Here is an 11,854-nt window from a genome sequence, read left to right as displayed (position 1 = left end):
AGGTGTAGTTACCGCTGTTTTCTTACTGCGCACTTTGTACAGCACTCATTACAGAGAACTGTGATTATTTGTGTCTTATTTTTTCAGGAAGTCTCTGTCTTATTTTTTTCCCTATGGTACCCAACGCAGGGTCCTGAACCCGGCAGGCGCTAGTAAAGACTATTTGAATGAATGAGTGTATTTTTAATAGCCATATCCTTTAATGTATTTTTCTAAAGAAGCTTTGATACGATCCTTTCCAGCAAGCCACTAGAAACATCGTATTAATATCCACATCTCAACCACGCTCTCATCCAGAAGTTAACTTTGGGGTGAGCAGGGTTGGGCCTCAGGTTATGCCTCAGTCGAACCTTTGCGGGGCAAAGTCTCGGGGTTACTTCCCGCCAACCCCTCCTCCCATCCGCCCCACCCGCGCATCCCCGGGCGTGGCTGAGAGCGGCGCCTTTAAGAAGGGGGCGGAGCACGAGTGGGAAGACAAAGCCCCTGGCCGCGCGCTCCCCCTCCCCCCTCCGGCGCACCGCACGGACAGTGGTGCCCGGATGTCGGTGTCGCCTTCAGTGACAGATGGCGCAGTGTCTGTATATGTTAGAGGGCTTCTCTGGCCTGACCTGTTTGAATTCCTGGCCTTTCGGTGCCCCGCTATCCCCCACTTTCAACCCTGCCGCTGGAGGCCCGCACTTCTGTCACCGGCGCTTACATAACTTGACCTTTCACCTCTTCATACTGCCCTCTAGTGCGCTGCAACCCAACTAGGCAGCCCGGGAAGGGGGCGGGACCCAAGGGCCGAGCGGCAGCTCCTCTGAGCCAATAGACTCTGGGAGCTGACCAGCTCTCAGCCTATTGGAGCATTCGCCACCGGCGCCACAGGGGAGCAAGTTAGTGTGTGCGCTGGCCGGGCGGGGGGGAGGAGGGGAATCTCCCGCCATTTTTCAATAATTTCCTCCGGTGCAGCTGAGGACGCGTCGTGACTGCTGAACGCTGGGACCCGTAGCGAAGGTTGGCCGGAGGCTTCGGGGCGGTGCGGCAGTGTGCGTGGGAGTTCTGTGCCTTTGCGTCCCGTTCCATGGCCCTCGCGCGGCGGCGCTGGCCCTGAAGGAGCCGAGTTCGCGCCGCCCTCTCACCCCTCCCCTCCCCCACCCCACCCCGGGAGCCTGGCGCTTGCTCCCGGCCGCGGGGCCTAGTGTTGCGCCGCAGGCTCGCCGAGAGCCTACGTCTTCCCCTCCGCAGACGCCGCCGCCATGGCGCCGCTCCTGGGCCGCAAGCCCTTCCCGCTGGTGAAGCCGCTTCCAGGCGAAGAGCCGCTGTTCACCATCGCGCACACTCAGGAGGCCTTCCGCACCCGGGAGTATCCTTTTCCAGCCGCGCTGGCCAGGCCGCCCGCGGGGTGGGGTGGGGCGGGGTGGGCCGCGCAGCCCCGGGCCAGTGGCAGCTGTCAGCGCGCCCGGCGTCGGCGGGCCTGCACCCGGAGCTTGAGCCCGGAGCCTGCAGTTCCGGGGGCGGGAGGGCCGGCTGGCCGGCCGGGTTCAGGCCGCTCTGGAGCCCTGTGCCCTCCATCCTTTCCCGGACCCCGCATTTTGTCTACGGGCCTCGCTGTCGGTGAGCGATCCTCCAACCAATTTCCCAGGGGTTTGGTTTTAGGCCCTAATTAGCAGGAGAAACTGGGTTTCCTTTGCTGCTGCTTTTTTTCTTAAGTTTTGGGGATTGTACTCGCGCAGCTTCGTGATCTTGGTGATGCGTTCTACGTCAATCTCTGCAGGGGCATTTGTGTTTTGCTCCCCCCGTGTGGACTTTAGGGTGGTGATGGACTTACTGGTGATTTTCCAGACTTAGAGAAAAAGCAGGAAAAAGTTACCTTGGAGGAGCGGATGCTTTTCTTCCCTGGGTATGCACAGATAAGGAATTTTGACGGTGTACAGCAGATAGGTATTTGTCTTCTAACAATATTTAAAAAAATACCAAGACACGCTTAAAGTTTTTATGCTGTGCTTGAGGAACGCGAGGCTGATGTTTTAAGTACGAAGCATCTTTCTAATCATTGCTTAAGATTTCTTTCACAAGCTTTATTTGTCTTGTAGTTGAAGGTCGTACAACTCTTACTTTTTTTTAATGGATGCCAGCTAAATCCTTTATGAAGCTTAAGTGTAAACAAGATTTCTGAATCAAGCTTTCTTTAGTGAATAGAAAGCTTCAAGAGTGAAGGCTAATGTATTATTTAGTTTTATCTCCCCCTTCCCTTTGGAAGAACTTGATTTCTTAGTAGTTTGCTTGCCTCGGTATAGGAGGAAGCGCCAAGTGTGAGCCATATCATTTGATTTCATTTCTCTTTGATCTTCTCTTTAATATGATGCTTTACGGGGTAACCTCGCTCTTGTGTGAGTGCAGATTGTGGATGTTAGGTGTTTAGTACAGAGGGACTTGGAAAGTGAGTCTGTGCTTTAGGAAGGCTCTTGAAATGTAACTGTAGCATCTCAGAGCTGAAATGGATCTTGGAGATGGTGGGTTCTCCTGCCAGAGTAGGCCAGGTGGGCCCAGACAGTTGAGGCCGACTTGTTAAGGTCATACACTGAATGATGAGAGTCAGGAGTAGAATCCAGTGCCGGTACCTCATCCTTGTAAGTAAATCAAGGAAGCAACATGAAATGTTATTCCTTCACTTTTAATAATCTTTGTCCATTGTTTGTGTCAGTTTGTGGTATAAGAGAAAGCGCATTTAAGGGGGTCGTAGGAGGAATAGTCTGGTTCTTTTTCTTGTTCTGTTAGGACTTTAGATTGTTTTGGAGGAGTGCTCTAGCTCTACTAAATACAACCCTGTTTTAAAAGTGATCTACCTTTTTTTTTTTTTAATAACATTCCAAAACATCAGTGGAGTAAAAAATTCCTTCTGGGACTATGCCATATCCTTTTCAAATGTCAGCTTTTGAGCACCTGATGGTTATTCATACTAATGTTATTGGTTATTAATTTATCAGGCCTGGTTCTAGTGGAGTATAAGAATCTGCAAATTAATCTCTACTCTATGAGACAAATTCTAAATCTGTAATAGGCACTGAGCTCTGTAAAAAATGACGAGATAGCTAATTTCGAACTGGCAGCCTAGGCTTTTTCATATCATTTACTGAAATCGTTGAACTGTGTATGAAGAATTTCTTTAAATGATGACAGTTGAAAACTGAAAGGTGAAACTTTTTAAGTGGTAGGTATTTAATAAAAATTCCTCATCTTTAAAATTTCCCATGCCAGTATTCTGAACCCTTTTTACAAAGGAGTTCTTAAACTGTTACATATTTGGGGGGAAATTGCTCCCTTTGGAATTTCTTCTAGTGGAAGCACTTTGAGGATGGTTTTTAAAGCAGTTGTGCTATGTGGTTGCCAGATTGACATATTTCTTTATTAGGCTATTAGGGATTTCATAGAGGAGAACAAGTATGCGGTTAGGTAACTGCTGCATTTGAAGTATTTCTATTACTTAATTTATAGTTATAATTATGTTTTTAATAGGATTTCATACTCTAATTTTCTCCTAATACCTTCCTCTTGATTGTATATATATTCTGTAGCAAATTTGTATGATATTTTATTGACTTACAGCTCTGAGCATTGTGTTCTTGCAGGTATTATTGTACATCGTCACTAAACTTACAGTGGTAGTTGTGAATGATGCACATATTTGATAACTAGATTTATATATTGATAATTATGTTTATTGTACAGTAGCTCAATCTATGGTACATTGCTTCCTAGAGTAGTACTACAGGCAAGACACCAGATCTTTTTTTGTTTTTGTTTTTTACTTTATGGCTGCATTCAAGGCATATGGAAGTTCCTGGGTCAGGGTTTGAATTCGAGCCACAGCTGTGACCTGAACCACAGCTGCAGCAATGCCAGATCCTTGGGTCCTTAACCCACTGCACTGAGTGAAGGATCCAAACCATCCAAACCACACCTCTGAAGTGACCCAAGCCGCTGCAGCTGAATTCTTAACCCACTGCACCACAGCGGGAACTCCAGGACACCATATCTTAGCTGGAAAAGTTAACTTTACCAGATTCACTTCTTGATGTAATTATTTGAGAGTAGAACTCCACACTGACTGTATTTAAGTTGATGGATTTTAAGGAGGAACTGAACCTATGTGTAGTCTGCTGTAGATTAATTTGTGGTTGTTGTTGTATTGTTTTAACTATTTTAGTTTTTAAAGCATAGAAACTAGTTTAGCGTCAAGGTAAGAGAATTTTCAGGTGGTGTAATAAAGAGTGGCTGTTAGAATATACAGCTATTCTGGCTCTAGGCGAGAATAACTTGATTTGCCTAAGAAAAACCCGACTAGAGCTTTTTAAGAGCTGAGGCAAGACAGGATTTTATTGGACAGTTGGAATACTGAGCAAGATTGTCTGTTGACTTGTATAATTTAATTTCTTTAAAGTAACAAGTTATTCCGCTTTAGAGTTATTTTTAACTTAATGACACACTAGTCCAAAGAGAGAAAATAGGATAAAAAGCAGACCTTGAGTTGGTGTTTGTCATCCATTTAGAACTCTTAGGGTTATAGTTATGCATATTTAACCTCCATACTTTTCTGGGCCACTTCCTTTCAGGCTATCAAGTACTTTATTGAAAGAAACAATCCTTAAAAGGCTAAAGAAAACAAAGAAGCAGCATATTGTGGTAAGGAGAGAGTTCTTGAACTCTTGAAAAAGTAGATGCATGATGAGATAGTCTAGGATTTGAAATTATCTTATCATTTATAGCTTACACAACCTTTGGAGAATTGGTTTGACATTTTGTCTGCAATTATAAGTGCAGCAATCGTTGGGACATAAAAAGCTCAGTTGGCATTTGCTCTGAGCGGTTATTTGAGAGTGAGTGACTTATATTGGTAACCTAAAATCTGAAATAGGATTTAGAGGCAGCTAACTCAGTGTCCTTCTAGTGGGCTTTTTTTTCTCCTTTCATTTTCAGTTTTTCTGTAGCTTTTCTCTTACCATAAGTCAAAGCAATAACCAGGACAGATTTACATAAACTTAAAAATATGTAGTGTAAGCGGTTGTAGAAATTTCAGTTTTTGACTTTGAAATTAATCTAATTTGAATGACTAGTCAGTTTAAAATTTTGTATTAGAGGACATTCATTCCTAGATGTAAACAGTGGGTTTATAGTGCTGTCCAATAGAAATATGTGAGCCACATGTAATTAAAGTTTTTCTAATGGCCAAATTTGAAAAAAAGGAAACTGAGTGGGGAAAAAAAAAAGGCACATTTTTCTTATTCCAAGACTCAGGTTGAAGGAGTAGTCCCTGTCTGCAGTGTCCTTTTCTAGAGACAGAAAGATCTGGAGGAACCCATGATGACTTTTTAGGCTTCTTCCTGGAGGTGGTGTCTATGGCATCTATTGGTCGGAGCAAGTCAAGTGGCCAAGCCCAATATGGTTGGGAGGGATATGCAGTCCTTTTCCTGGGAGGCATTTGCAAGCCACGTGGCAGTGGACGGAGAGGTAGACTCTTTTTCTGGAAGGGAGGTGGATATTTGCAAAGAAAGTGCGTCTGCCACATTTTAGGGTTAAGGGAATGTTTCCTGGGGAAAGTTACTTTTAAGATGTGATCTAAAGCATGGTTAGAATTTAGTTAGATGAAGAATAGAGGACTGTGTCCTTTGAAGAGTTTGTAATTTTGAAGGCTCCTGATCTTTAATTTTTTGAAATTTTTTGTCTTTTTAGGGCTGCGCCAGTGGCACATGGCGGTTCCCAGTCTAGGGGTTGAATTGGAGCTGCAGCTGCCGGCCTTCGCCACAGCCACAGCAATGCTGGATTCGAGCTGCATCTGACCTACACCACAGCTCATGGCAATGTTGGATCCTTAACCCACTGAGCGAGGCCAGGGATGGAACCTGTGTCCTCATGCATGCTGGTCGGGTTTATTAGCCGCTGAGCCACAATGGGAACTCCTGCTTGCTTTTTTTTTTTTTTTTTTTTCAAAAGGGCTGACCCTGCATATGGAAGTTCTGGGCTAGGCTTGAATCGGAGCTGCAGCTGCCAGCCTGCTCCACAGCAACTTGGGATCTGAGCTTTGTTTGCAACCTACGCCACAGCTCATGGCACTGCCAGATCCTTAACCCACTGAGCAAGGCCACATTCTCATGGATGCTACTTGGGTTCATTACTGCTGAGCCACAGTGGGAACTCCTGAAGGTTCTTGATTTTGAAAAATTAAGAGAAATTTCATGGCTGGAGCTAAGAAGTGAGAATGGAGATGGAGTGTTGAGAGTAATAAAAGGGCTGCGTGACAGGTCCTCTGAGATAGGCTGAGAAGTTTGGACTTTGCTTTAAATTTACTGGAGGTTGTTGAAAAATTTGAACAGGAAAGAAGCAGAATTTTAGATTAGGAAGATTACTGTGGCCGCAGTGTGGAGAATGGTTCTGCAGCCTTGAGCCCGGCAGCTAGACTGAGAAGTGGTGATTAAATAATCTAAGCAATAGATAATAGTGGTCTGAACAAATTTACTAGCCCTTGAGATGGAGAGAAGTGTAGTAGAAGGATTTCTGAAATTATGTTGATTTGACAGGATTTGGTGATTGATTGAGGGAAGAGTCAGGATAATGTGTTTTTTTGTCTTTTTGCCATTTCTTGGGCTGCTCCTGCAGCATATGGAGGTTCCTAGGCTAGGGCTTGAATTGGAGATGTAGCCGCCGGCCTGTGCCAGAGCCACAGCAACGCGGGATCTGAGCTGTGTCTGCGACCTACACCACAGCTTACGGCAACGCCGGATCCCTAACCCACTGAGCAAGACCAGGGATCGAACCTGCAACCTCATGGGTCCTAGTTGGGTTCATTAACCACTACGCCACAACGGGAACTCCCAGGATAATGTTTTGACAGCCAATGGGCTAATTCTCAGCTGCAGAGGACCCTGGAAGTGGAAAGTGGATCCAGTGTTTCTTTTGTTTTGACTGGTAATGGGGGGAATAAGAAGTGAAGTGTTTAGTTTGGATGTTCTTTTTTTTTTTTTTTTTTTTTGCTTTTTTAGGGCTGCACCCGCAGCATATGGAAGTTTCCAGGCTAAGGGTGGAATGGGTGCTACAGCTGTGATTATGCCACAGCTGTGGCAACAGTGGATCCTGGATCCTTAACCCACCACGCTTAGTAGTCCAACCTTTGCTGCCACAGAGACAACACCGGATCCTTAACCTGCTGTGCTACAGTGGGAACTCTGCAAATGAGATTTTTAAATCAGGAGAAATGGGTTTAAAAATAAGACTGAGAGAAAAAGGATGTTAGGGTGAGAAGCACAAAGAACTGGAAGAGGATTGATTACCAACGAGGCCAATTAAAATGTTTTAAAATGTTACACCTGGGTGAGAAATGAGGCTTGGAAGCTGAATTAGATACGGCTGTTATTGGAGAGAAAGAACTGAATTGAGATGTGCCTAAGTGGTTACAGTTAGGCTGAAGAGGTGACAGTGATTCCCTGACTTCAGACTTGGATACTGGGGCCATTCATTGAGATTGGGTATATCCGTTAAGGAGCAGGTTTGGGAGGGAGGGGAGGGGAGGGGAGGGGTAGGAAGAATTTACTTGAGAAAAGCTTGGATTTGAGGGCTCACTGAGGCATCCAGGTGATAGCAGTTTTTGTGTTATTGGCCACATAGGGGCCTTGAATCTAAGGAGAGTGGACTGGGCATGTTATCTTTTTTAAGTTACAACTAATAATAAAAACTTAAATGTTTTCTCTTTAAGTCATATTTGTTAATCTCACATTCTCTCTGATTACATGGTGAATTTCTTCAGTGTAACTGAATAATATATTAGAACTGTTATCAAGCTTTTTGAATGTTTAAGTAAATCCACTTACTGATTCTTTATTTTGCTTCCCCTCCCCAAGTGCAAAGACAGAAAACAAATCCAGTTTTTGATTCCTTATAATAATGTCCCTGTGGAAGCATGTGATTTCCTTTTCTTTATGGGATTTTATAAAATTTCAGTGGGTTTTTTTATGGTTTGTTTATTTTTGTTTTTGATTTCTTAGGGCCGTACCACAGCATGTGGAGGTTCCCAGGCTAGGGGTCGAATCAGAGCTACAGCTGCCGGCCTACACCAGAGCCACAGCAATGCCAGAGCCATAAGCCTACACCACAGCTCACGGCAACGCCTCATCCTTAACCCACTGAGGCCAGGGATTGAACCTTCATCCTCATGGATACTAGTCAGATAAATTTCCACTGAGCCACGATGGGAACTCCCTGTAATTCTTTCTTTCTCTTTCTTTCCTTTCTTCCTTCTTTTTCGCTTTTTAGGGCTGCACCTGAGGCATATGGAAATTCCCAGTCTGGGGGCAGATCAGAGCTACAGCTGCCAGCCTGCATCATAGCAATGCCAGATCTGAGCCACGTCTGTGACCTACACCACAGCTCACAGCAACACCGGATCCCCAGCCTTCTGGGTGAGGCCAGGGATCAAACCCGTCTCCTCATGAACACCACTTGGGTTCATTGACTGTTGAGCCACGACGGGGACTCCCTTGTCATTTGTCTTTTAACTGCTCGTACCCCTGGAAAACCAAGACTCTACACATATTAAAAAATGAATTATTGGTTTAGTTGTGAGGTAATATTACAAGAGGAACTGTTTAAATACTTTTGTTTCAAGTACTGTGAAAAGTGTCGCTTGAAAAGTTCAGCGATTGACAGCCAGTTTTCTAGCTGTGGTGTCAGTTTGTTTTCTTGCGTAGCATCTTTTGCTCTGCATAAAAGTAAATAAGGTACTTAATCATTTGAATCTGAGTGTCGCTGGCTGATAATGAATTCCAGATGGGATGGTGTGGAAAGTTACCAGGTACGCAGCATGGGTTTCTGCGCTGTCTTCTTCCATCTCCCTCACAAAGATGGAACAAGGACTTGTGAATGACTCGTGAATGTAGTGTTACTGGAGATAACAAAAATCTGGATAAAGAATACCATGTCAGATTTATTTTTAGTACTTTATGGAATTTATCTTTAAACCCTAGAGATTCTACCAGTGTTTCCAAGGTAGACTGGAAGGCTATTAGGAAATGGATCATTAACATATGCACAGGGTTATTCCAAACTGCCCGTGAGACCTGTGTAGTCGTCTCCTCTTGCTGTGGAGGTGATTCTTAAACTTGCTGACCATCTGAGGTGTGTAACAACTTCACATACCTTAAATTCTTACTCTTTATGACTTGTGTTTTATTTCGCCTCTTTTTCTTACTAATTTTTAGCACTGTGTGAGTCTTGTGAAATGAAACTTGAGTGAATTGAAGAAAATACCTTTGGACTGAAGAATTTTTTTTGACTGTTACACTGGAAGTTTCCTGGTCAGGGATTGAACCCGTATCACAGCAGTGATCTGAGCCACAGACCATAGCAGTGCTGGATCCTTAACCTGTTAGGCTGTCAGGGAACTCCTGTACCAAGATACTGATGTTTATAAATCGTGACATGCTTAGTCATATTTTAGTCTTTATGGTTTTGTTTGGATTTGCCTATTGAAAACACTGATTTATAACTTTATCTTCTCATGCTGTGCAGTATAGAAAGGATTCTACAGATTTTTTTCTATGTATGAAAAGCATTTTATGGCTTAGTTGCTTCTGTTGCTTGAATGTTATTTTCCTGAGCCTCTGCTGACAGAGAGTATGAAGCCCGTTTGGAAAGATACAGTGAGCGCATTTGGACGTGTAAGAGTACCGGAAGCAGTCAGCTAACACACAAAGAGGCCTGGGAGGAGGAACAGGAAGTTGCCGAACTGTAAGTAGTGGAAGCACTGTCCTTTCAGTACATCTTCACACTATTAAGGAAGGGGAAATAGAACCATAAAACAGTAGTTGTATTTAAATTTATGGGGCATAAATCGGAATACATTGCATTAGTATAATGGTGTCTTGCCTATTGTCCTTTTGTAAGTGATAAAGTATGTGTAATAAATAGTTGTGTCTTCACTTATTTAGGTATTTGCTAAGCTTTTAAGTGTTCTTCCTGTATGCTTTTACCTTGTAAATACTCAGAAATGTGGTTCTAAGAAAGGGAAGCTTGTATAACCTAGAAGTAATATAGAGGCAGCAAATTAGAAAGTTTTATTTTGTGGTCATTTGAAATTTAAGACTTTTTTTTTTTTGGTCTTTTTTAGGGCTGCACCCAAGGTATATGGAGGTTCCCAGGCTAGGGGTGGAATTGGAACTATAGCTGCCGGCCTACGCCAGAGCCACAGCAACATGGGATCCAAGCTGAGTCTGTGACCTACAGCCACAGCTCACAGCAATGCTGGATCCTTAACTCACTGAACAAGGCCAGGGATTGAACCTGTGTCCATGGTTACTAGTCAGGTTTGTTACTGCTGAGCCACAAGGAGAACTCCTAAGACAGTATTTATAGCAGCTATCAAAAAATAATACACAATTTGGGAGTTCTCTTTGTGGCTCAGTGGAGTGATTGAAAGAGGTGTCTTAAAAATCCTGTCTGTATTCAGTGGGCTTATTTGGGTATTCTTTCAAAGAAAGCATTCAGAGTTTTAGACAGTAGAAGCATGTAAAATATAAGTAGAAACTAGAGATAATACTACTTTTTTAGTTTTATTATTTAAAAATTTTTAAACATTAAAATATTTTTAAGTTTTATTGAAGTATAGTTAATTTACAAGGCTGTGATAATTTCTTCTGTACAGCAAAGTGACCCAGTCATACATATTCACATATCCATTCTGATCCTTTCCCCACATAGATTATTACAGAATACTGGGTAGCGTTCTTTGCTGTACAGCAGGTCCCTATTGGCCAATCATTCCAGCTATCTCATTGTGCATATGCCAGTCCCAAACCCCCACTCCATTCCCCCCCCCCGCCCCCCACCTGTCCCTTTGGTAACCATAAGTTTTTCAAAGTCTGTGAGTTCTGTGAGTCTGTTTTTGTTCTGCAAATAAGTCATTTGTATCCCCCCCCCTTTTTTTTTTGATTCTGCTATAGGTCTTTTTTTTTTTTTTTTTTTTTTTTTTTTTTTTTTGTCTTTTTGTCTTTTTGCCTTTTCTAGGGCCGCTCCTGCAGCATATGGTGGTTCCCAGGCTAGGGGTTGAATTGGAGCTGTAGCTGCCGGCCTGCGCCACAGCAACAGGGGATCCAAGCCACGTCTGCGACCTACACCACAGCTCGCGGCAACGCCGGATCCTTAACCCACTGAGCAAGGCCAGGGATCGAACCCGCCACCTCATGGTTCCCAGTCGGATTTGTTAACCACTGAGCCACGACGGGAACTCCAAGGTGATTTTTTTTTTTTTTTTTTTTTAAGTGTTTTTGTTTGTTTGCTGTAGCAGAGGCATGTGAAAGTTCCCAGGCCAGGAATCAGTTAGATTGACCCCATGACCTTAACCTGTGCCGCAGCAGTGATAACACTGGATTCTTAACCTGCCGAACCACCAGGGAACTCCTTTTTTTAGGTTTTTTTTTTTGAAATATAGTTGATAGTATATTAGTTATAGGTGTATAATATAGTGACTCACAATTTTTAAAGATTAGACTCCATTTATTGTTACTATAAAAAAAAACAGTACTCTTGAAAATTTGGAGTAGAAACTCTGTGGACTTCTCAGTGACTTCTCTTGATAGTAGATAAGTAGAAAGCATACAATGTAGTAATTGAATACAATTCTGCTCTCTTTTGGTTGTGTAACAGCACTGGCTTCAGTGGAGACCTGGGTCTAGTAATGGCTCCATCATTGACTAATAATTAATAATAACTAATTAAGTCTGTTAACCTAGTGTGTGTTTGTTCTTTGCTTGGGTCACTGACATCATTCCATTTTGGATGAGTGTTATTTATGTATATGCCTTATTTAGTGTATTAGACTTGGGTT

The 11,854-nt window shown here is 43.3% G+C and overlaps 1 protein-coding gene across 3 annotated transcripts in view; it reads left to right on the top strand.

Annotated features, from left to right (window-relative positions):
* Positions 858-11,854, top strand: part of BAZ1B (bromodomain adjacent to zinc finger domain 1B) — an 82,458-nt gene continuing 71,461 nt past the window's right edge. The window contains exons 1-3 of one of the 3 annotated variants that reach the window (XM_021086315.1): positions 858-996; positions 1,228-1,345; positions 9,643-9,759. In XM_021086315.1, the coding sequence (XP_020941974.1) occupies positions 1,239-1,345; positions 9,643-9,759 (224 nt within the window). In that variant the 5' untranslated portion in view covers positions 858-996; positions 1,228-1,238. Of the gene's footprint in view, positions 1,346-9,642; positions 9,760-11,854 lie in introns of all 3 variants that reach the window. The other 2 variants (XM_003354497.4, XM_005661976.3) reach the window with 2 other exon arrangements.

The sequence above is a fragment of the Sus scrofa genome, chromosome 3 (assembly GCF_000003025.6).
Source record: "Sus scrofa isolate TJ Tabasco breed Duroc chromosome 3, Sscrofa11.1, whole genome shotgun sequence".
Taxonomy (NCBI): domain Eukaryota; kingdom Metazoa; phylum Chordata; class Mammalia; order Artiodactyla; family Suidae; genus Sus; species Sus scrofa.
The sequence above is the reverse complement of the archived record's forward strand: the minus strand, read 5'-3'. Positions and strand labels throughout refer to the sequence as shown.